Raw genomic sequence first — 25,985 nt, forward strand, 5'->3', positions numbered from 1 at the left:
ACCGTTGCTAGGGTCGTTGTTATGGACGAATACATGTGGCTAGGTTTCGCTACGAAAACCCGACCGTTCAAAAATCAGGAGTAGGATTTGAACTTCTAAAAATCAGAGATATAGAAAGCTTGAATGTCATATATGTTTATATGTTTCGGCAGAAGTGTGCCGGTAATCGCTTGTTTCTGAAATATTTACTACTGCAACTTCCAGTCCTCAAGATGCCTGCAGCAGACGACGAATGCAAGAAGTATACCGTCTGCCACACGCCCGCCGGCCAAGCCGGCGCCGGTGTCTGAATCGAGTGAATAAAGACGATATTCTGATATTTCATCTGTCTGAAATAAAATGAGTTTCAGACGCTTATAAAAATTGATACTGGTGTGCGATGCAAAATATGGTTTATCGAAAGTCCGGGAGTCGATCGAGTTGATCGGCTGCTAAAAGATCGCATTGGACCCGTCAGAAGAGCACTTCAGTCGATCGCACTTCAGTCGATCGGTTTAGATCCCAAATTTTGTTTGCGGACTCGTGCTATGGGAAGGTGATTCGTACCTGGTTGTAACCATCGACTGGAGAAAGATTCTTGCAGTTTCTTCAGAATCCCGCAAGACCCCAAAGGACGAAAGAACAGGATAAAAAAAGAAAAAAAGAAAACATGAGGTGACTTTATTACAGATTGTACTTGCGTCGCGGGTTCGATAGAGATCTTCACCAAAAGAGCACAGCCACAAAATTTGATGTACAACAAGAAAAAAAGATACTGCGATATGGCGATAGACATGCAAGTCTTTAATAACCTGACAACCTCAATTATAATAATAACAAACGACTTACCTCGACGGCGTACGATTTGTTTCTCATGCCGGCCTGTACTACGCCGGTAATACACTTCAGGTCGTCGTCGTAACTGATCTGCATGGTGTGGTTTGATATTACGGCATTTTCAACCCTCTGAACTAAACTGGGTTCTTCACAAAAAAAAAAAAAAAAAAGAAGAAAACGCACATTGCGGAGGCCTTTACGACCATGGCGATGCATTTGTTTTTGTTAGAGCCATTCGATATGGCAGCGTAGCTGCCAGAGTAGCGCCACGCTTTTCCCCGTGCCGCCTCTCACCGCGATTGGTCACACGCGATACCATAGCAACGAGCTGAGCTGGCTCGGTTTCCGTAGCAACCGGGTGACGACTCGTCACGTGACCTCTCAAGAGCCGAGATGTCATCGGTAAGATGGTAGCGCCCAGAGCTGGTGGATGCGAGTTTGTTCGGTGCGCGGAGTCGTGATGCGCCGCAGCTTGCCAACGATTTAGGGCTTCTTCGTGCTTTCTGACGTAGGTATAACGTGAAGATCTGAAAGAATGATACTTTATACCCTTTCTGTGCAAGATCGCTCTGGATATTAACACCTGTGCGACAGCATCAGTAATATCGCCTTAGTGATGCTCGGGTTTCCGGATGTGTTTGAGGACCGATAAGACATTTAGCATGAACTTTTCGCATTCTCTTAGCTTTATTTGAACGTTGGAGTGTCTGAGAATCGATGCGAAATCTATGCGTCGCATGTTGGGTCTTTTGGAATTTGTTTTTGCCCCAGGTAACCGCATGATCACAAGCTTTTAGCGAGGAAGCTCCTGCGATGTTTACGTTTTGTACTAATGAACCAGGGAACCTGGGTTCAATCCCCGCCCCTGCCCGTTTCGATCTGGATGAGCATCGTACCGGCCCGCGGTTGTGTATCACTACTGCGTGGTGCACGTTAAAGACCTATAGACCCAGGCTAGCGGTTATACAGCATTGGCTAAATTGCTCATCTACAGCAGTGACTCGTCGCAACTTTGAAATGGCTGACCAACTACACGCTGTATAAATATTCACACAACTCCCAAGTATACTAATCAACGATTTTACGATATGCGCAGCGCAAGTTCGTCTGCTTCTTTTAGTAGGGGTTGTGGTGACGTCAGAACGCCGAGCTCTGATTGGTTCTGAATAAAGAATAGTGGGTAGGTTTCAAGGAAGCTTGCTTTTAGGTCTACCCCCTATCCTTCAATCGGAGCCACTCAGATCTCGGCGTTCTGATGTCACCACAACCCCTGCAAAAAGAAGCAGACGAACTTGCTCTCCACATGAATTTTAGGATAAAATTTTCGCATTTTTCTAGCTTCCTTTGAACGTCTGAATTTGTGAGAATCATAACGAAAGGTATACGGCGCGTGTAGGGCCTAGGGGAAGTTGTTTCAGCCCTAGGTCACCGAATAATCACAGCATTTTTTTAGCGAGGAAGCTCCTGCGACATTTAGCCTTTTTTACTAATCCCCAATTTTACGAATTGGCAATTCTGAAGATTTTTATATAACTTGCTTTCGTTGCAATAGCTTGCATTTGATCGCCCGCGAAAATACAATAACCACGTTTCACATGCTCGTTGTCCACGCGTAAGCTGAACACCCAGATAAGGGCCGAATAGTCGGGCACTGGTCAAGAACGAAGTAGAAGCTACTCAACCTCTTTCCACCTTTCCACCGAAGTGCCAATCAAGTTTTTCAAGTGAAAAACTGCCAATCAAGTGTTTTTCAAGTGAAAAACTGGCGTTTGCTCAAGTAACGTGTACGAGATGACATGCTATATAACAATGTATCAACACATACTATTAAACTTAAATGCTCAGAGGTGTGTTCGTCTTTATAATTAATAAGTTACAGACGTATTTATTTGTTGCGAGTATAATATTTATTTTCTGTAGCTAAGCCCGTTTTGTGCTCTTTAATGTCAATGTGCTATGACGTTATCATCATGCGTGTATGGTTCTAAATATCCTCTTTGCAATGCCTACAAAGGCCAAAATGACGTCAGCCGACCCCAACTCACACGTTGAACACGAAAACTGCGTCGCTCGGATGTATGCGCTCGTCAGCAATCAATTCGTCCATGGATATTTGAATTCGCGTTCCTGGCCAATGAGTGACCTGACAAAACGTATCACTTGCGAATGCCAAGTTCTACGGTGTGCTTAAAAAGCACGGGGAAAGCTTGGGGTCATCGCACCGGTGCCCTAGCATGCCACGACTGAGTGATTTCACAGTTTTCTTTTGAGTTGAGGATTACAGGTAAGGAAGAAGAAGTTTAAAAATAATTTTGTGGCCCCTTTAACACGGATATGTGTGCTACACCAGATAGAAATATTGACCTTTTGAATGCCGGTAAACTTCCGAACGACCATTTGGCCTGTCGGCAAGAACACCTCATATCCGACGTCCGTCTCTTGATGGCGTCAACAATTCCCTAGAGACCACCATGCCGTCCTTCTTGGTTGAACCCCGTCGACGTCGCTCCTCACCAGTCGGTGAGAAAATCTAATCTTGAAGGGATGATCGGGTCTTGAAGAAGTATGATGCTAATCATATACTCGCTCACTATGGGGCAGTCGAGCAGCAGTCATGTCTCGAGCCAATCGTCCTGTCGTGGCCGGCGTAATCGGATTCTGTTCCATTGGAGCGAAGTCCGAAAGTACTAGGACGGTACGTTCATCCCACGAAGCGACCGCCATCACGGCGGCTCCGAAAACCACTCGCCTTGTCCGTGCACGTACGATACCATAGCAGCTCTCGTCGCCCGACAGTCTCCGGTGTTATACTTCGCCTCGGTGGTCGTCGACCGAGATCCAGACAACAGACACCCGGCTTCGATCGCACCCGCGTTCTAACTGGCACGGGGCTTTTATTTGTGAGACAAAGAAGAAGAAGACCAAAACACGCGACGCCCTCCTAGCGGAGGTAAATCATTCAGTTATTACATTTCCCCACACTAATCCAAAACACACGTTACACAGTACAACAGCAACACTTCAACTTGGTCTACCAACCAGGTAATAAGTAAGCCTGTCGGGTTGCCGACTTATTCGCGTGCTGTGCCTTACAGAAGGAGCGGGCACACCAGGTTCGTCATCGTCATGACTATTGAAGTGGTTCTCAGGCTCCGAGTCCGAGTCATCTGAATTCGTGGATGCTGTCGGCTCACCGTGGTCCACCGGCGAGCTCCGTTCAGTATCAAATCCATTTTGAGATCTTGGCCTCAGGTGATCACGGTGTACAAAACGAATCCTACTAAAGACTCGCACCAAGTATGTAAGAGCACTAATTTTCTTCGTCACCTTTCCTCTTGCCCATCCCGTTTCCTCCCCTCTCACGTTTCGCGCCCACACATTGTCTCCGACATTGAACTCCCTCGGCCCTGCCTGCTGGGTGCCAACGGTCTTCTTGGCTTCATTTTGTTTTTCTCGCCGAAAAGAAGCAGAACCGGGTTTCAACAAGGCAAGGCGTGTCCGTGGCAAACGCCAAAGAAAGAGCTCTGCCGGCGTCTTCCCAGTTACCACGTGGGGAGTTGTTCTGTACTGGAACAAAAAGTTTGACAGCTTCAGCTGCATGCTCCTTTTTCCACCCCGCTCCCTGTCCTCCAGCACCTGTTTCAGAAGGGACTTCTTCACCGTCTGAACTGCGTGTTCGGCAAGTCCATTAGATGCCGGGTGGTAAGGAGGAGTTGTCGTGTGCAAGATTCCATTTTCACGCATGAAGGATCTGAACTCTTCAGACACCAGCTGTGGTCCATTATCTGTGACCACTTCCTCTGGCAACCCGAATTGCGAGAATATCATCTGCAGCTTTTCGATGGTGTGCCAAGAGGTCGTAGACGACATTAGAATGGCTTCCAGCCATTTTGAGTGGTCATCAACTAGGATCAGTATGTTGGATTGATCTTTCTGTGCGAAATCTAAGTGCACGCGTTCAAAGATCCTAGTAGCCAACGGCCAATGTTGGACCGGAGCACGGGGGGAGTTGTTCTGCGTTGCTTGACAGACGTCGCACGTTCGCACCAGATTCTCAATGGCAGCGTCTAATCCATTCCACCAGACATGCTGTCTCGCCAGCATCTTAATTTTAAATGCTCCTGGGTGCCCTTCGTGTAGAAGACGGATGATGACGTCATACAATGCTTTTGGGATGACCACTCTCGTGCCCCATACCAAGCATTCCTGCTCGGTAGACAACGCTTCTCTTCTCTGGAAAAAGAGAATTAAGTCCGGATCGTCTAATTTCTTAGGCCATCCTCGTTTCGTGAGTTCGATGATCCGAGGTAGTAGGGTATCCTTTTTAGTCTCCTCCTGCACTATCCAGCTTGTGATCGGAACATGATCGAGCGGCGAAAAGTAGTTAACCTGGTCACAGTCTTCTGTTTTCGCGGGAAGGGGGAGCCTTGAAAGGGCGTCGGCGTGACTAATGCTGGTACCCTTCGCGAAATCGATCACAAAGTCGTACTCAGCTAACAGAAGTCGCCATCTCTGAATACGTGCAGCTGCCATGCCGGTTGACTTCTGCCCTTGCTTCAAAAGTGTGGTGAGAGGGTAGTGGTCAGTGACCAATGTGAATCTTCAACCGAAAAGGTACTTATGAAACTTCTTGACAGCGAATACAATGGCAAGCGCTTCCTTTTCTACTTGCGAGTAGTTTTGTTCGGCCGTCGTCAATGTCCTTGAAGCGTACTCAACCGCTCTGTAAACTCCCTTGCTCACTTCATGAGCCAAAACTGCCCCCACACCATAATTAGAAGCGTCGCAGGTCAACCTAACAGGCTTACTTGGACACTACAAGGTCAACACATCAGCACTACTTAGAAGCTCTTTAGCTTTCCTCACACACTCATCACATTCTTTTGACCACAACCATTCAGCCCCTTTTTCTAGCAAGTCGTACAGAGGCCGCAGCAATGCTGCCAAGTCTGGCAGAAACTTGGCGTAGAAGTTTAACATTCCTAGAAAACTGCGGAGCTCACGTACATTTGTAGGAGGCGGAGCGCTTTTGACCGCTTCCACCTTGTCGGGGCAAGGCCGGAGCCCGTGTTTGTCAAGCATATACCCAAGGTACTTCACTTCGCCCACAAAAAACTTGCTCTTTTCCAGGTTCAAGCTCACACAATGCTTGGCAAGTCGTTCTAAGACGCGTTTCACATTGTCGAAACATTCATCATGGTCCCTGCCTCCAATCAACAGATCGTCCATGTAACATGCAACCTTCGGCAACCCAAGCAAAATCTTATCCACGGTAGCCTGAAAAATAGCTAGAGCGCTCGACACGCCGTACGGCAATCGCGAAAACTCGAAAAGACCGAGGTGAGTGTTTACTGTCAGCGCTTTCCTTGCGTTGCTATCAAGTTTCAGTTGCAAATACGCAACACGCAGGTCAAGAACCGTGAACACGCGGCACTCCGTGAACGTTGCGAACAACTCGTCCACCATTGGCAAGGGGTAGTGTTCCGTACGCAAGTTCGGATTTATTGAGACACTGTAATCGCCACAGATACGAATCTTTCCGCCGGGCTTCGGAGCAATGACTAGCGGAGTTGCCCAGTCACTCGTCTTCACAGGAGACAAGATACCATCGTCAATCATTCGCCTCAACTCGCAATCAACAGCGTCCCTAAACGCAAAGGGGACGGTACGATGCTTGCAGAACACTGGCTGAGCATTATCCTTGAAAACAAGGCTTGCCGTGAATCCTGTTATTGCTCCGGATTCTTTCTTAAACACCGACGGAAACAACACTTTCATTGTTTCAAGAGATTTCTCTTCTGCTGTAACTGCGAAAACTGACCTCCAGTCCAGCTTTACTTGCTGCAGCCAGTTTCTACCAAGCAGCGTTGGTAGCCGCACATCGCCGTTTCTTACCACCACTAAAGGCAGCACATGTTTCCCATGACCGCTAGCTACCTCGACGTCGGATACACCGACAACGTTAATTTTTTCCTTCGTGTACGTTCGCAAGCTGAGCTCACACCGTTTTAGCGCTCCTCAAGGTAGAATCTTTCGATACGCCTCTTCTGGCATAAGGGTAACTGCAGAGCCCGTATCAACCTCCAACTCTACCTCGTGACCTGCTATTTCCAACGTAGTCGTAACCGGTGGCACCCCCGCGACTACGTTACAACGCACAACGCACACGTCTCCGGGACCCACCTTAGGCCAGCACTTTGGCTTACCCCTGGTCTGTTCTCCTGTGCACATTCTTTTGATGTGTCCTTCTTTTCCGCACTTGAAGCACTTCGCTTTAAGGAATGGACACCTACAAGGTTCATGCGCAGAAGAACCACATCGAGAGCAGACAGTTCCTGCTGTCGCTGCTGTTCCTGGTCTTGTCTGTCCCACAACCGATGCACGTCGGTGGTATCCGGACCGCTCTGTCCCTGCAGCTCTTTACTCTGCTCTGTAGCCAGTTCCCTTGCCAGTGCCACCTTGTAGACGTCCCCGAATTTGGAACTGCCATCCATCTCGAGAAGCGGTCGCTGAATCTCGGCATCGAGGCAACCAGCAAGGAGCCGGTCTCGAAGAGCAGTGTCGAGGAATTCACCAAAGTCACAAGTCATGGCCAGCTTCACGTCGCCGACGTGCTCCGCTTCTATGATATCGCAATAGGTAAAAATGTGATTGCTGGGAAATAATATCACATCACGGTCTGCCACCGAGAAGGAAGTGTACACACTTTTCTGACTAAATCCAAGCTTGTGGGATAAGTGAGCATTGATTAGAATATACCCACTGTGGTGCAACTGTAACTCTACGACTTTGATGTATGGATTATAACGAAGCAATATTTTTGAGGAATTTACCTTAAGATGAGACTGGTACGCGCTGTTTATCGCGTTAACGAGATCTTCTGGCGATTCGTAGAAGCCCTCAAGGATCTCAATTCAGTCCTGTGTCATCACGTGGTTAACCCTCGTCAACTCTACCTCGACCTCCCTATCGAATGTATCTTTCTTCACGGGGCTGCCTTCCACGGGCTGACCTATTCCAAAAACGATCTCTCCTAATCCAAGTTTTTTCGACAATGTAGGGGACATGCGCAGTGCGTTGTTTCTCTGGGAGCCTAAAAAGTAACATTGCCCTTTGCGCCCGAAAATCGTCTTTGGACCGAAGAGCTCTCGAAGGGCGCTTTTCACCAGCGCGTTAAAATCTTGCTTTGGCTGTATTCGTAGTTTTTGGTGCCTTCCACCTTCCCGGCATCCGTGGGTCTGACCAAGTACAACACGTTAGATTAGCTCGTCACATTCTTGATGCTAAACGGGAAGTTTATTTCTTCTAGGGCTACCTCGTACGGTTCGTTTAATATAATTGGTTGAGACGATTGTACCTTGAACTTGCTCAAACTATTGTCGTGAAAAACGTTTGACGATGCATTTGAGAATAGATTCACGTAAAAATGATCGCTCATTTCGCTTCTTCGCGACCGATGTGTACGTAGGTCGAGAGCAGACTGACCGGGCCGCTATCAGGGTCCAGTCTTTTCTTCAGCAATCGTAGGAGAAAGAGACACACACGCAGTCATCCTATAGGGTTAGTTATTTTATTTCAACGAGTCTAGAGTATCCACGGTGATCAGGCGATATCGAAGAACATCGGTGGCCAGGCAATGGATGTAGGTGGCTTCGATGTGGTGCTTACAATGCATCGCGCGTTTGATGGTCTTCAGCATATCCGAGATAAATTCCACCGCGTCCGTCGTCTCCGATGCGGCCACTTTGGTCAACACCTTGCCCGTAGCTCTCGTAGACCTGGGATATGATACTGAACACAACGGGGTCCACTTCATATCGAATGAACTTGCCAAAAACTATGAGGTCCACCAACATATCGAACGCAGGCACAAAGAAGTTGTTGTTGGCTTTTCGATGTGCAGCGCAGGCTTCGACATCGCTCCATCGACTGTGTTGATCTTCGCAGCCATACAGACGTTCACGCACGAGAATCTTGTCAGATCGACCTCCGTCGCACTAAAGCCCCTTGATTAAGGTGTTTTGACAAGTACCGCCAACCATTGTTGTGGAAATGCGCAAGACACGAGCCACGAGCGGGTGCTCCGCCGCCATTCGCTTCCAAGGGCCGCTCATTTCAGTGCTGCGCCGCCATTTGCTTCCAAGGGCCGCTCGAGTCCTGGGCCACGTGCGCTCGCGCATTTGGCGCTACTTGCAAAGACAAAGGAAAACATATCGAGGGGCTTTACGTCGCACGAGTGAGGGTCCGAGCCCAAATGCAAGGGCTAAGGGGGCGCCACGAGGCTACGAGTCCGCGAGCACCGTTTGAATCGTGCGCGCGCGCGAAATCACGTGGTAAGAAGACGAGCAACGCTAGAGCCCAGCGATGCAAATAATATTACGTCACATGACCTGCGGCAATGACGTATCCTGTTTTTCAACACTATTACAAAAGCCAGGTAGCGGGAAAACACGTGATCTGATTTGCACACACGGACAACTAGGACGAGTTAAGCCCTCTAGGAAGCAATGTACTTCTAGCTCGGGGAGAAGCGCGTGACGCCGTTCGAAACGGTCGCAAAAAAATGAGCTCCCGTGGAGCGTCTGCAACGGCCTATCTTTGGTTCATCTGCTGAAATGTCCCAGGATACCTACCGAGTGGTTCTGCCGTCACTGCTTACAGGTACTGAAGTTTTGAACTCTGTATTCGCTCATTGTGACATTACCGGACGCCCGTACAAGATTGACGATTTTCGAGAAGAAATGGAACGCCACGGCGTTCTAAACGACCTCATTGGAGCCGGCGCGTACCAGATGAACCATGTTTGGCTCTTCACCTTCAACTCCCTGACAGCGAAGCGAAAAATTCTGGAAGCCAAGGAACTTGTGGTGAAGGAAAAAAGGTGCCTGCTCATCGATCCCGGTCAGTGCGAGGTACGAATACGGCTGCACTGGATACCTACTCACATAAGCGACGACACAGTGCGGAGGGCCCTAGAGCCTTATGGAAAAATCAACGAAATATCCCGCGACACATGGAGGGCGGAAGGCTTCCAGAATGTTCAGATGACGACAAGGCTGGTGAGAATGAACCTAAAGGAAGGCGTCACCAAGGAAAAGCTCCCGCACAAGCTGCGTCTGTTTGGCAGCAACGTTCTCGTTCTTGTCCCCGGAAGAGCGCCTCTCTGCCTTCGATGTAAGAGAACAGGGGGGCTATGTTGCTCTTTTTGGACTCCCAGGAGACTTGGAAGAGGGAAGTGACGTCAACAACACAGCAACTGCAGATTGGATGTTGACAGAAGAAACGAAATCAACACCCAATCTGCGTTTGCTGTGTCGTTGATGTCACTTCCCTCTCCCTAGTCTCCTAGGAGTCCAAAAAGCGCAACATTGCACCCCAGGCCACATCCGCCCAGAATGTCGCGTCCCTCGCTGTGACAAGTGCCATCGTTTTGGTCATGAGCAAGAGGATTGCATCCGGACGTACGCCACTGTATTGCGACCGGCTCCCGAGGAAGACAACTCTGAATTCTTCATCGATGAAGAAGAAGCTTCGAAATTCGAAGACGGCTCTGGGCACCCAACCACCACCCATACCCAAACACCTTCAGGGGCTGACAAACGAGGCGCATCGCCAGACGAAGACACCACCGCATCGATTCTCGAAGCTGACAAGACAGCTGCCTGCGTCGTAAACGACACACACATCGTCAAGGCCGCTCCAGGCTCCTCTAAAAGCCAGCGACAGAAGACAGTCGACGGGAACGACCTCTCTTTAGACGGTGCCACCGAAGTTGACTCGGAAATGGGCGACAGCTCAGATCCCTTCAAGCGACCGCTAGATCGCGTCGAGGAGGAAGACCCCGACCTTGAAGGGCCTGACTGGAGCAAGCCAAAAGGAAGAAAGAAACGCAAGCCCCGAGCTCCACCGGATGGCCAACGAGAGCAAACTTCGCAGTAGGTGGTTGTGCTCACATAGAGGACAATTACCGACAGTTCTTTACTTTATTTGAATATTTACTCGTGCTTGTCGCCACAGCTATGAATTATGTAAGTTTTGAATGAATTTTTTGTAAATCGCTTTTTATTACAAACCTCCTCCTCCGCCCCAATAATAATTCCATCCAAATTTCCCACTTTTTCTACTAATTTCTTAACGCTGGGTACACTAAATATTAGAAGTTTAAATTCTACTCGTCAACAGTATCAGCTATTACGTTTGCTTCACGAAGAGAAAGTAGACTTTTTAGCCATACAAGAAACAAAAATGTCGGAGCAAGAGCAAGTTACGAAGGCGCTACAACCCTTTCTTACTTCGTACGAAGTATGTGTAACGCATGCAGTTGGCACGGCAGGAGGCTGTTTTTTGTTCTTTAAGAAATCTGTCCCCCTCTCTGATGCAAGTCTCATCACCGATGCTCATGGACGTTTTATAATAGGTGACTTTAATTTGTTTGATGCACAGTGGCGAATTACTTGTGTCTATGCCCCGTGTAAAGCCAGTGAGCGAACCTTGTTCTTGCACGATATGTCACACTACATTAAATCAAATCGGACCACTGTATTACTGGGTGACTATAATTGTGTATGCGATGCAGGTGATAGATTTCCAATAACGCGTAATAACGATGTTAGTGCAAATCGTCTGAGTGAAATAATAGCAGAAAACAATATGGAAGATGTTTTCCACATATCGAGGGGAACTAAAAAAATTCAATTTACACACTTTCAAGAATCTTCGCACGCACGCCTTGATCGTGTTTATGTTTCTGCTGACATTGTACATAACATTAGCTCTTATTGTGTAAAACCAGTGTTTTTTTAGTGACCACTGCCTCGTAAAGGTTGCAATTGGAAAAAACAAAATTCCCAAGGCAAAGTTTAATTGGCGGTTGTGGAAGCTGAACACCAGACTGCTTAAAGACAAAACATTTGTAGCTACAGTAGATGACCTGTTAAGGAAAATAACAGAGCAGAATGAGACATGTCCATTGGAACGATGGGAACGGTTCAAAGAGCAAGTAAAAATGTCAGCAATCGAGAGATCGAGCACGCTGAAGTTCTACGCTCGGGCAGAAGAACGAAAACTGCAGAAGGATTTACGCGCTTTGTGCGAAGCTGAATGTGAATGCCCGGGTTGGGGAGCAAAGAATATCGCAAATGTCAAATCACGTCTCGAGAAATTCCAGAAAGAGCGATACGAAGATGCTGTGATACGCTCGAGGACACAGCGGTTTCTCTGTGGTGAGCAACCCACTAAACAGGCCTTGATAGCAGAAAGAAGGTATGCTTTGTCCAAAGAAATCCTCGAAATAGAGAAAAATGGTACCATAGCTACAGACAGAGTAAGCATTGAGGATGCCTTTGTGGACCATTATCGACGACTTTTCGAGCTCACACCAAAACGACAAGAAGACAAAATTGACGAACTGCTATCTTTTATGCCGAGAATAGATGACGAAACAAAGGAATGGCTGGAGGGACCCATAAGCCTGGAGGAAGTCGAAAAGGCAATAGGCGACCTGCCCGGTGGTAAAACTCCAGGCCCAGAAAGGATTTGTTCAAGCTTTCACAAGAAATTCAGAAAAGTACTCGCTCCCATTCTTATCGCTGTCATAGAGGAATCTTATAAAATAAAATCATTACCGCTATCTTTTTCTAGAACGCACACTGTGCTAGTTCCAAAATCATAGGACGCCGACAAGCTACGACGTGTAGAAGGTTATCGACCAATAAGTCTATGTAATGTAGATTATAAGATATTAGCCAAAATACTCAATGGAAGGCTACAGCACGTAATTTGCGAATTGGTGGGTGACCACCAAACGTGTGGCATAAAAGGCAGGACGATCCAAACGAACGTTCACGTAGTCAGAAGCCTTTTAGAATGTTGTACAGAAGAAGAAAATCAGATTGCCATTCTTCAGATTCATTTAGAAAAGGCATTTGACCGCGTACGCCATAAATTTTTTTGGGCCATTTTGCGGCACATCAACATTGGAGATGTTATATATGAAGGCGTACGAATGGCATATAGTGGCTGTTCTACGCGACTAATTGTAAACCGTAGCGTAACTTGCAGCATCCCTGTATTGTCCTCAGTACGTCAGGGTTGCCCACTCTCGCCTTTATTATTTGCGCTTTATCTTGAGCCTCTCTGCTTGAGTGTTGTTAACAACAGAAACGTTCATGGATTTACGCTTAACTCCATAGAAGCCAAGGTATTGGCTTATGCTGATGATGTAGCAGTTTGTTGTAAAGACAAAAAAAGTGTAACAGCGTTATTGATTTAGTTAAACACTTTTGCGAAATTACCGGTGCGGCTGTAAATTGAGAAAATTGCGCAGGCTTTTGGCACGGTTTGAGCGTTGTTAACAACAGAAACGTTCATGGATTTACGCTTAACTCCATAGAAGCCAAGGTATTGGCTTATGCTGATGATGTAGCAGTTTGTTGTAAAGACAAAAAAAGTGTAACAGCGTTATTGATTTAGTTAAACACTTTTGCGAAATTACCGGTGCGGCTGTAAATTGAGAAAATTTCGCAGGCTTTTGGCACGGTATATGGGATACAAAGCCCTCAGAGTTTGAAGGGATCAAGTGGAGCTCAACACCTACGAAGTACCTCGGTGTACGACTCCAGCACATGCGTAATCCAAGTGTTTACTGGTCCGAAGCCACAGCTGAATTAAAAAAGCGGGTATCACGGTGGCCAAACCGCGACTTATCAATTTTTGCTAGAGCAACGGCCTGCAACATATTTCTTCTTGCTAGGCTCATGTATTTGTTTCAGGTGTTACATTGTGCTCAAAGTGTAATGAGGAAAGTTCATAGAATATGTGCCACATTTATCTGGAAATCAAACTGGGAGCCAATGAGAAGAAATAACCTCTTTCGCCGTATTCCTTTAGGGGGATTAGGTTTAACGCATTTGTTTGTCCGGCAGCTCGTGTCGCGATTCATTTTCCTACGGGATATTGTACAGCCTTTCATGCGCGCGCTGTTTCAGACGAAACTGGCCGGGCACTTGCCTTTCTTTTTGTTCTCGAGTCATGGCGAGCAGCCAACAAGAATTGTTGGACTTCTAAAGGAGGTCGTTGAAGCATACCGTTTTTTTGGCGGTGCGCTATTCCAGAGAATATTTGTCTTGCATAACTAGAAAACCTTTGTCCAACGCCCTTTATGACACCCTTTTCCCGGAGCCTTTGTATCGTGCACTGTACAACCAGGAAACCGTTCAGGATGTTCTTTGTCGCGTCAAGAGAATGCCAGTCCAGCCACGTGCCAAAAGCTTTTTTTCAAACTTCATACTTCGACGCTCCCCGTGAAAGTGTGGCTTCACAAGAAAGGTATTTTTGTATCTTGGACCACTAATTGCTTGCTGTGTAAAGCTCCCGAAACTATAGAGCACGTGTTTATTTTCTGTTGGGATGCCCTGTTGTTTTGGGACGTGTTGCAGAGAACCTTAAAAAAAGACCTAAAAATAACAGCACATTCGATCCGTTTTCTTCCAATTACTTCACAGAAACTTGTACCGTACGACCTTATAATGTTAATTGGCCTGTACAGCATCTGGTGTTCCCGGATGGCGGTGAGACATGCGGACCTTAACCCGCGACCGGTTGAGGCATACTTTATAGAATTTGTGACTGAAATACGTAGTACCTATGCACATCAGGATACTGTTCCTGAGTGGGTTGGGATGTCTGAGAGACTCCTATAGAGCCCCCAACGTATTAATTGATATGTGCTAATCAAAAGACTGTACGCTTAGCCTGAACGTGTTTGTGTTGTGTATGCTGTAATAAAGATAAAAAAAATGTGCTTCTAGCTCAGGGGGTTGAGTGTCGGGCTGCTGTGCACAAGGTAGCGAAGTCGATTCCCAGCCGCCGCAGAGCCTTTTTTAGCGAATAAAAGTCGTTTACCGCGCAGCGATTCAAATAATGTCACGTGACCGTCATGTGACATCACGTGAGCGCCCTCTGTCGGATGCAATCGAACCCTGTGTGAAATCATGTGAGCGCCCTCTGCCGGACGCAACTCGAATCCTGTGTGATATCACGTGAGCGCCCTCTGTCGGACGCAACTCGAACCCTGGAAAAATCACGTGGTTGTCATGGAGCGGTGGTGACGACATCTCTGTACATGTCTTTCCCACGCTTCTGACACGCGCCGCGTACGTGACTGATAACATCGGCTGTTAACACCTTGTTAAGCATGTGTTAACATTGGTTACGTGACCTCACACCTATAACACGTACGTGACTCGAGGGCGGGACCTCGATGAGCTCTCATTGGTCACTGGCTATTGCCCTGTGGGCGGGGCCATCCATGCCCACGACCTGTCATTGGGAGAGGGGAAAGGGGCCCCGCCCTACTGCTCTGTGATTGGACAGATTGGGTTTGGCCCCGCCGTGCTGCGTTGTGATTGGTCGGATCGGGTTTGGCTCCGCCCTCCTGGGCTTTGAGTGACAGCTGTGTGAGCTGGTGCACATTGACTACTACTGACCTTCTTTCTCGCACCCACGCTGATGTGCAATTTGATACTGATTGGAAGGTGGTCGCTTCCCATGGGGTCCGGCTTTGTGTGCCAGGTCACCCTTAGGTTCCTGGTTGTCCATGTTAAGTCTGGTGTTGTATCCGCTTCCCTTGGGTTGAGTCCTAGTTTGGTTGGTGAATCCGGCTCATTCCTGAGAAGAAGCCCTGGCTGTTTACACTTGCTGTTGAGGCTTTTTCCGCGTTGGTTTTCCCGCTTATATCCCCATGTTGTGTGTTGGGCAGTGAAATCGCCGGTCACCAGCGTAGGGATATTGCCGTGTTTCACGTCATCTAACCATGACATGTCATTTCCTTCCCGTCTGTGCGGTCTGATATAGGTATTAAAGATTCTACATTCCTTACCGCCTATTCGTACTTTGACACCCACAACTTCCTGCGTGTTGTTCCAGAGATGTTGCGTCATGAGTTGTGCCTGGGAGATGTCCTTACTTATCAGCGTTGCTACTGTAGGCATGGGGTTCTCCGGTGTATCACGGTCGGTGTTGGCGGCGGTTTGCGTATAGGTGTTGTAACCCCTAATTTTGATCGAATCTGTTTTTTTGTTTTTTTTCTTGCAGCAGGATGATAAGCGGTTTGTTGTCACCCATTTTGCCCAGCCTTTCCTTGAATTCTGCTTGCTTTTGTCGGAAGGTTCGGCAATTCCGCTGTAAGACACATGGAGTCTTTTTAATTTTAGACCTTTGCGTACGGGTCTTATTTATTTCTTGGTCGGTTCATAGCATGGAGGGCCTGCAGAATCCAGTCCAGTGTATTTTCCATTTTTCTCACTCTCTGATCCAGTGACGCCATTTTCTGCATGACGCTGCTGTTCTGTAGCATTTGTTTCGCCATCGCAGTCGGTTCGTCGTGATATAGAGTTGTCTCAATTGACGCCGGATCGGGTGCTTGCCTCTTTGGTCCTAGCCTGAGTGGAGCAGCCCAGACCCCTGTTTGAGGCTTGGAACTGTCTGCAGTTCCACGGTTCGATGCTCTCGGTGGTAGTGGAGGGCCGTTCAAAAAGGGCCTTGGTGTTAATAATTTTCTCGGTTGTGGACGCCTTGCCGGCATCTGTCTTTTGGGGCAATTGTTGCTAGTTGCAACGTGCGGGCCTCCGCAGTTGAAACATTTCGGCAGCAATTCGCAGCCTTCTGCGTCTCCAGGAATGTGGCCACAGCTGCCGCATCTTTTTGTGCCGTGGGGGCATACATCGGACTTATGACCAATGCGGTGGCATGAGTAGCATACTACCGGTCTGGGTCTGTACTCCATTACATTGAACACTTCACATAGGAAACGCACATGCTTCGGAATTCTCTCACCTTCGAAAGGGATCAGTACCGTCTTTCCAGATTTTCCTATGATCCTAGCTGTCACAATGTTGTTTGTGCGACAGTCTAGTCCCTCCATCAGTGATTCTGGCTTTTCATTCAGGTTTTCGCCATGCAGCTATGTAACACCCCTCACTTGGTTGCTGGAGACGGCCATGTACGGTTTCATCTCATACTTTTTCTCCGCTTTTTCTACCACTCCAATGTTGAATAGCTTGCTCGTGAGCCGAGGGTTTTTGGTGGTGATTGCGATAGTATTCGACTTCTCGTTGAGGTGCACTGTGAAACCGTCTGTGTTCTCGATGCCGGCTTTTTCCATCGTCCGGTAGATGTCTCATCCTGTGAAGGTGTGAACCTTCTCCTTGCAGGTAGGTTTCAGCAACACTATCTGAGTTGGGGATCTCCTTGTATCTGCAAGGGCTTCTTTCTGTTTTGTTGGCAAGGTGCTGTGTTTGCATGAATGCGATAGTAGTACTGGCCATTCTTCGTTGTCATCTTTCTGGCTCGCGTCGTTTGTACATGCTGTACTTGTTTCTTGTGTACCTGCCTCCGTCTGCATCTACCGCACAGTGGAAGGCAGACTGCGGTTCAAAAGAAACTCTTCGAACTCTTTCTTATGATTCGAGTACTCCTGAAACGAATCCTTTTGCGTGAGCACCTGTACTAGGAGCTCGTTGTTCTTCATGAATCCTTCAATTGTTTCACGTTGTTTCGTACAGTCCGTTAAAAACTGACTGTCTTGTTGGGACATCTGATGGTAAATGAGCTGACCTGTAACGGCTGGTGGATCGCTGTTGCCTTGGGAATTATTCACGAGAGTCGGATAAGGGTTCACCGTCGTCTGGCTCATGGCATGAGTCCTTGCACCGCGGAGCTTGCTACTCGGTGTTTTCACTATGGTCCCGGGAAAATCTGGGGGATCATTGCCTCGAGGCTCCGGCTAGGCATATGAGTCTTCAGTTTGCCGGTCCAGGGTTCCAAGCTGCGGCCCCTTGCCGGGGCTGCTTTCTTTTGCGCCAAGATTTGCGCAAATTATCGAACTAGTTAGAAGAGCGATAGCAAATGGGTGCTTTGTATTCCAATCGTCGTCGTCTTCTCGGGAGGGGGGGCGGGGGGGGGGGGGGGGAGATCGACGCAGAGAGCACCGGTTGTGAATATACTGTGGATGATGCAGGAAAGTTTCTTCGGGCAGTTTTAATAATGCTTTGCTCCCTTTGCTCACTGCAGTGATTACGACGGTAGTCCCCATAAGCCATGTTATTTCTTTTGGCGCTGAAGAAATGCACGCGACCGCATAATCTCGGGCAGTCTTTTTTACTTACTTTTAGAGCGCAGCTCTTAGGGGCCCGTTTCCGGCTTGAGCGGCGTCGGCGTCGCCGTCGGCGTCGGCGTAACCGCGAGGTCACGTGACCCCGCGAGGTCACGTGTCCCCCCTCAGGTCACGTGACCCCTGAAGTCACGTGACCCCCTCAAGTGACGTGACCCCCCTCAGGTCACGTGACCCCCCTCAGGTCACGTGTCCCCCCTCAGGTCACGTGTCTCCCCTCAGGTCACGTGTCCCCCCTCAGGTCACTTGACCCGCCTCAGATCACGTAACCCCTGAGGCCACGTGACCCCCTCAGGCCACATGACGCCCTCAGGCCACGTGACCCCTGAAGTCACGTGACCCCCTCAGGTCATGTGTCCCCCCTCAGGTAACTTGACCCGCCTCAGATCACGTAACCCCTAAGGCCACGTGACCCCTGAGGCCACGTGACCCCCTCAGGTCACGTGACCCCACTGAGGCCACGTGACCCCACTGAGGCCATGTGACCCCCCTGAGGTCACGTGACCCCCTTGGGGACATGTGACCCCCTGAGGTCACGTGACCCCCTTGGGGACACGTGACCCCCGAGTTCACGTGACCCCCCTAAGTCTCGCGACCCCCAAGGTCACGTGACCCCCCTGACGTCACGCGAGCCCCCTTAGGTCACGTGACCTCAAGGAGTCGCCTATCCCTCAGTACACTTCCATCTTCCTCCTCAAGAGCTGCGCTCTAACCGGCGTTACAGACAATTGTAAACGACATCCATTTTTTTTTTACTTGCAGAAAAGCTCGTGCAAAAAAAGTGAAAGCCGTTTACAACTCCCTGTAACGCCGAATTTGAGCGCAGCTATTGAGGAGGAGGAGGGAAGGGTACTGGGGGGGTGGGTCACGTGACCTTGGGGGTCACGTGACGATGCCGATGACGTCATCAGTGACGATAACGATGCGGATACCGATGACGTCATCAGCGATGATGACGATGACAGTGTGGATGCCGGTCACGTCATAAGTGACGTCACTGATGACGTCATCAGTGACGATGACGTCATCGGGGGGTCACGTGACCTCGGGGGAGGGGTTCACGTGACCCTGAGGGGGATCGCGTGACCTCGGGGTGGTCACGTGACCTCGAGCGGGGGTCACGTGACTTGGGGAGTCACGTGACTTTGGGCGTTATGTGATCTTGGGGGTCACGTGACCTTGGGTGATCTTGGGGGTCACGTGACCTTGTGATGACCTTGGTGTCACGTGACCGTGCGGTGACCTTGGGGTGACCTTGGTTACGCCGACGCCGACGGCGACGCCGCTCAAGCCGGGAACGGGCCCCTAAGAGCTGCGCTCTAAAAAAAAAGACTAGAAAAAGAGAAACAGCTTTTACATTTTTACACGTCCCTACATAGGTACCTCACTATCCCATTGACTGCATTGCGCCTGGCGATTCAACGCTCTTTGCCATGGGAACGTTCGTGAAACTGGAAAGCCGCTGTTTGCAGCTAACAGTCGCTTTTCGAGTTCGGGTTGTGACGACAAAATGACGTAAGAACAAGAATGCACGGGATGAGTATTTGCATTGTTTCAACTCGACAACCGTACCCTTGGCGTGATGAACTCGAAAGAACATGGCCGCGATGCTCGTCGGATCGACCGTGGCTGGGGTTTGACAAACGGTCGGTAGCTTGATCAACGCGCACGCGAATGCTTTCGTGCTGTTGGATGAGCCCATTCGGTGGCAGGAACGGGTTGAAGAGCACGGTGAGCTGGGGTGCTATTCTGGTGGCAAACGGGTACCTTTCGAGTTGTGACGCATCGAGAAAGAAGGGGCGGAGCCTAGATCACGAAAGCTTCTTCTGCGCTTCAAGCATCTATGCCTCGGGGTGGTAGCCGTCTGCATCGAGTGGACTAGCTCTTTGGAGACGGCTGCCTTCACCAAAGTGAGCCACTGCTTTGTGCACCATCCGAACGGCGCACGTCGTCACGTCGGCTAGGTGTTGCTGGTTGAGGCTACTGCTTCAGCTGTCACCACCGAGAGTGGAACAGCCTATCTAGACAATAACTGCACAAATATTTGGTCCAACTTGTATATACCCATTACATCATCACTTTTATTATAAGCGCGGCACCGTGGGGCGGCTCTCCTGTGTCAATACATTCCTACCACTATCTCAGTAAAACTGCAGTTGGGAATGTGAAGTGATTAAGGAAATAAAGTGCACCTCCATTCATTGAAAGAAAACTTCAACGTACGCGATAGGTGCGGTCAAGCGCTAAGGCGATATGTGTTTTAGATTGTGGACTTCATTGATGGGGTAGTGCGGTACATGCCTGACCATTGCGAATAACGAAACAAGATTTATATCAGCGATCAGATAGCTTACTCTGTCATTTAGTTGTTTCGGGGATCTCGACCATGACGAGGGAAATATAAATAAATATGTCACTCGAGTAAAGGTAGACCACGAACAACAGCCGACCGTCCTCCGTGCTCGGAGAAGCGATTGATGCAGGTTGAGAATATCGGTTAATTCCATCAAGACTGAAATGTTTTCTCACTATTATAAGACGAACCTATTTTACAGTAGACAATAAATGTTATTGTAAATATTGAAGTAACTATGCTTGTTTTGTTTACATGCAGCAAGGGGATATCACCAAAAGTGTTTGTTTACCTAGAAAACGTTTCATGACATGCAACAACAAAGTTTTATTGCTCAGCTCGCCTGACACGATAAGCTAAGCTTAAAACTTCCTTCTCAGACCCCCCGCGGACCACCATTTGAGAGCCACGGACGTTGAAGTTACCGCTGTTATGAAAAAAGGCAAGCACACAAACAAACAATTTTCCTTCTAGGTACCATGTGCTCCTATTGGCTACACCATGCGCGCGAATGTAGGAGTGTTGCCATGAAACATTTAAGTGTTGCCATAGAAACATTCTAGAAGCTAGAACACCTCAGTTGCTCGCTAAACAGGCCTATTCGGCTTTGGCCCGTGACGACAAAATGACCTATGACCTAATCCAAACTCGATCATTTGGGGCGCTAAATCACGACAACGTTACCCTTGGCGAGTTTGGAAACACGAACAAACAAGATGGCGGCGTTCTTGTTCTACTAGGCTACTAGGCTGTGAGACATAAGCGATGTTGGCTGGACCCACGAGCATGACCAAGTCTGGCATGAGAACGTGTTCTTTTGCCACCGGACGGCTCCTTTCGGCGATGGCAGCGGCTGCTCAAGTGCAGAGTGAGGTGACGACAAAAATCGATTGTGTTATCCTCGGCAAGATGAGAAACTCGGTTCCTACTTTTAGCTGAGGTGGAAGTGATGGTGTTTTTCGTCGCTGGTTGATTTGTAACAGTCAGAACGACGTTGACGACGTTAATCACAGCCGGTCATTGCGCAAGCCGCAAAGGAGGTAGAATACATTCATGGGAGTGTGGTGTGGAGGCTTTACTCCAGCCTTATTGCAATGGTGTCGTTGGCTTCAACGACCACTGACTAGGGCACGGTGCTGATCAACGAGTAGCTATGTTACCGGGGATATAAAACTCGCGTTGTCTTCGAGTATACAACGGTTGTAAAGCCGGCCGCGAACAAGAACATGATCAAAGGACGGTGTGGCTCCTGTGGTCCGATGACTTTTGTCGCCTCCAAGACCATCAGCGACCGCTCCCACGAAACACCCAGGCATGACGGTAAGCTCACGGTGGTGTCTGTCGTGGTGAGAGGTTGTGGCTCAAACGGCCGATGGAGGTGATTGCAAGCCTGTTTTACTGCATGTTTTGAGCTTGTAACGGGCTTCCTTGTAACTTCTGTGTAATGCGTCAACGTTGTAGAACCTGGATAATAAACCCAGTTTCGACAGATCTGTGTTTTGGCCCTGAGAGAAAAAGAGAAAATTGAAAGTTCACCCTTTGCTGGTGGTACGTAACGCGGCCTATTAAGGCACGAAGATTGCTGTGTGTATGTTTGATGTGCGCACATAACGTCACGTCTCAAATGGTATTGCAAGTAGTTATTGTGGAGAAAACATATTGCCAAGCGCCTCATTTTTGTTCTCGCCAAGCTGGGATAGACCCTTTAGCAAAGTGTGTCTTTTGCTGAAAGCAGCGGCACCTTGCACAATGGAAGACATAAAGGACACCAATGTTGGAACCCTTGAAATGCTACTACGTGTACTTCATCGTACGCATGTAATACGTCTAACGATGTTTGTTGTTCCACAATTGCACAGCGGGAATTAGGAACTTCTAAAAATTGGCACGTGGGTATTGACAGGTGTCTAATCGATCGTCACGTGCGCAGTGTGCCAGTTATTTTTAACTTGTAGCATAACAAAAGCTACGAGCGCGAGGTCGAATCCTTGGAAGCTACTGACATTGCGCTGTACTTCGCGCCGCGAGAGCAGCGTCATAAAGCCACGTCACGTTCAACACGTCAGCTCGCCACGTCAGACGCAATTTTTCTTCTCTGCGAGACTCGTTCCTAATTTTTGTCTGCCATACCACATCAACATCAAAATGAACGGTGCTGACGCAGCCGACCACCCTCGCATCGCCCGGCCAGCAGGACCACGCGTGACTCAAGTTCAATGTGAACTAATGGTGGCGTTCATGGAAGAACACAGCTCTTTAGTGAACGCCGCCACGAACTTGGGTCCCGGTGAGACCTTTGAGACCCGTAGAAGCCTATGGCGCTCTCTGGCGGCTTTACTCAATGGAGCAGGCCGTCCTCAAAGAGACGTCAGGGGTTGGAAGAAGTATTGGTGCGAGCGCAAGAAGCACGCTAAAGATCGTGCAAGAGACGTCGAGCTGGACGCCCAACGGACTGGTGGGGGAAAGAACATCGTGCGTCCTCTCACCGACCTGGAGGCGCGGATCGCTTCACTTCTCGAACTGAACGCCATCTGGGGCAGTGCAGCCCATGCACTGCCCCTTCCAGACGCAGAGGTAAGCATGCGTCCAACTACGAAAGAAAGACTAGAGCGTCAAATTAAACAAATTGATACGTCAAGCAAGCAGAGTGCTTCAGTTCTTAATAACCTCACGCGAGCGCCGACTGGCCGGGAAACATATCACAAAGCCAAGCGACAAAATCAAACAGATTATGCAAATGCGCATATATAACTAAATCTCTTTCAGCGTCGTCTGGTAGACCGTGGTGGCCTAGCTGATGACGCTGGAAGCAGCTGTGTCTGTGTGTGCACGCGCCTGTAGTCTTGCCGATTTCACCTCTTCTCTGTGAAAAGGCGCTGGCAAAACAACCGGTCGACGCTCGCGTCATATTCTTAAAAATTGTAGCACTGTAGAAGCCATACTGGGAGAGTAACGTTTCCTGAGCTGCCAGAAAAATTATGACAAACTTTATTGTCCGCATGTTCCCAAGGTGTTGGACGCCGGGCCTCCTGTAGGCCCCTCCGGTGCTGCTCGGGCAAGTCCCTCCGGAATCAACCTGCCGGGGCCCTCCGGGATTAACCTGCCGGGGCCCTCCGGGATTAACCAGCCGGGGCCCTCCGGGATTAACCAGCCGGGGCCCTCCGGGATTAACCTGCCGGGGCCCTCCGGCGTCAACCTGCCGGGGCCCTCCGGCGTCAACATGCCTGGCTCCCTCGATTCAGGCGCGTCGGAGCCGTCGGATGTCGACCTGCCACCCCCGCCATCAAGGAATGGTGAGGCGGAAATGATGATAGTTTACTCTCGATTAGTTGATGGAAAATACTTGTGGCTATGGCCATATATTGTGCCCGCAACAGTTCAGTCTTGTGCACCTGCTTATCCACGCGCACACATAGGATATTTAAGAAACCCTACGTTCACGCCATTTCATTTTCCTTGATCTGTGTGTTCATTTATCATGCGCAAGTGGCAGGCACGTAGCCGGGGTTTTGTCTCGGGGGGTGGGGGGGGGGGGGGGGGGGGCGTAGCCCCCCCCCCTGGCTACGTGCTTGGCAAGTGGTATTCTAAAAATACAGTAGGTAACTCGTAAACATTATTAAAACAAAAAATGGGAATATAAAGGGCGTTTCTTATTAATTACAGAATTAAAAAAAAGAAGGTGATAGCTACGTGGATGCCGTCTTCACTGTATGTTTGTAGGGCGTGGCGGGCAATAAAAGTGAACGATTAATAAAAACGAATCCGATCTAGACACTTCGCAATAAAATGACCACCTTGAAATATTGTGACATGGCCAATTAAGCTGCTAATTAAAAGGTGATTTATTGTATTCGGTTAATTAGTCAACAAACTGTGACGTTTATCGTATCATCTGATGTACGCCAAACTCCACAAGCACAGTAAAGACAGCATTCGCGTAGATGTCACTTTCTTTTATTGTGTAAAGGATAAAATAATAGCGCCCTGTATGCCGACTTAGATTTTCAGGGAAGTGGAAGAGAAGGAAATTTGTACAAATTCTTGTTTCACAACGTTACTAGTTACCGCTCCAAAGGTTCATGCTGGCAGCGTTTGCCGCTCGCGTCACGTCACGTTTCCCTGGTTGTAGCCTGCCGTGGTGTGGCGTGCCATTTTTTTTAGCACTTTGCGAAGTCGATTTCTGTTTGTCACGATTCCAGATCGATCGCTATTTTTTAAAGAACAGTATGCAACAAGCACGGTATGTTTTTCTGCCAAGGTATACAACGGAGGAAGTTAAGGCTACAGGTTTTCAACTAGTGATATATACCTCAATATCATGCAGCCGCTCGTGTGTCCCACGTCTATATGCTTTCAGGTGGCACACCGAGGCCAGCCCGCCGCCGGTCTTTTCCCCCGAGGATCGCCCGCGCGGGCCTATCATCACGCGATGCAGCTGTGGCTGCCGTAGTAGCCTCACAACAGCTACTAGCTGAGACGGCTAGAGCCATGTTGGAGCTGCAGCGAGAGCAGGGACAGCAACAGCTACAGATCCTACGGCGTCAGGCAGAGCAGCAAGCACAGGTGGGGACGGAGGTCTTACTGCAGCCCCAGTGGCGTCCAGATAGAGGGAAGGGGGAGGGGGGCAGAGGGGGTGTGATTGTTAAAGGAGACGTAATTACCCCTCCCTTCCCCCTTTCCCAGCTCTTCCGACACCTATGCACAGTGATTTTCGAATCCACAATTGTAACATGTGTGCCCTTCCTTATAGAGTTCAGCAGAACTACTGCGCTGCCTTCGCCAAGTGGAAGCTGTGATGCTGCTTCTGCTCTCTCGGTTGCAGCAGTAGCCACAACAATCCACCTCCTCAGATTAAATAAAAAGAGTGCCCTCCTACATTTTTTGTTTGTTTATTCAACTTTTGGATTCTATTTAGAGCTTTATTTCAGTAACAGTGATATATCATGGTTTTAAATAGTTGTCTTCTATTTTATGACATTAAAATAATAATAAAGAAACTAACGTCAACGCTACACCTGCGGCACTAACTAGTAAAGATTTGCCTTGTTTGATAGTCACATACCGGGGGACCCCTGGAAAAGCCTGTTGTTTATTCCGAGTAGGACAATAACAAAATATTTGGTTTTCGGCATAACTGACAAGACTTCTCAGACTATACAGATTCCTCGTGGCCCCCACTTGAGACAAAATGATAGATACAATGCGTTTATCGTAAGTGTATCGGAAATCGTGACAGGGGCATCTAAATTGTTGCGTGATGTACAGTGCTTATGCAGTTATAGGGCCCACGCATACCCTCAAACGGCAATATATGTATACTTAGTGTCCAGTGTTTAGCTGGACCAAGCAAGTTTTATTTTTACAAGATTATTGATGGGGGAACATCTTGTATTTTATGAGAGGTTCTTGCAAAAATCTTCTGGATTAGCTCTAAAGCTGCGACAAAACTGGCACTCGGGCTGCTACACAGGATAGATGTAAAAGCCGTTTTAACGAATGCGAGGCTTTTGTACAGGACAAAATAACCAAAACTGACGAGTTAAGCACAGGAAGTTAAGACGCGTCACAATGCCCATCACTGTGAAACACGGCAACGGGAACGTAAAAACCAACGCTATAAGAAATAAATTTTTAAGTCAGGGTAAC

General features: G+C 48.6%; 1 protein-coding gene across 1 annotated transcript; it reads left to right on the top strand.

The window, feature by feature from the left end:
- Positions 1-9,830: 9,830 nt before the first annotated feature.
- On the top strand, positions 9,831-10,755 carry LOC121835506 (the record flags this gene model as incomplete). The annotated part of the gene is made up of 2 exons (XM_042289761.1): positions 9,831-10,011; positions 10,196-10,755. Coding segments are annotated over 2 exons (741 nt in total), but the record flags the coding sequence as incomplete, so codon positions are not given.
- Positions 10,756-25,985: the final 15,230 nt, after the last annotated feature.

This window comes from Ixodes scapularis, unplaced genomic scaffold (genome assembly GCF_016920785.2).
Source record: "Ixodes scapularis isolate PalLabHiFi unplaced genomic scaffold, ASM1692078v2 PGA_scaffold13__105_contigs__length_92229423, whole genome shotgun sequence".
NCBI lineage: Eukaryota > Metazoa > Arthropoda > Arachnida > Ixodida > Ixodidae > Ixodes > Ixodes scapularis.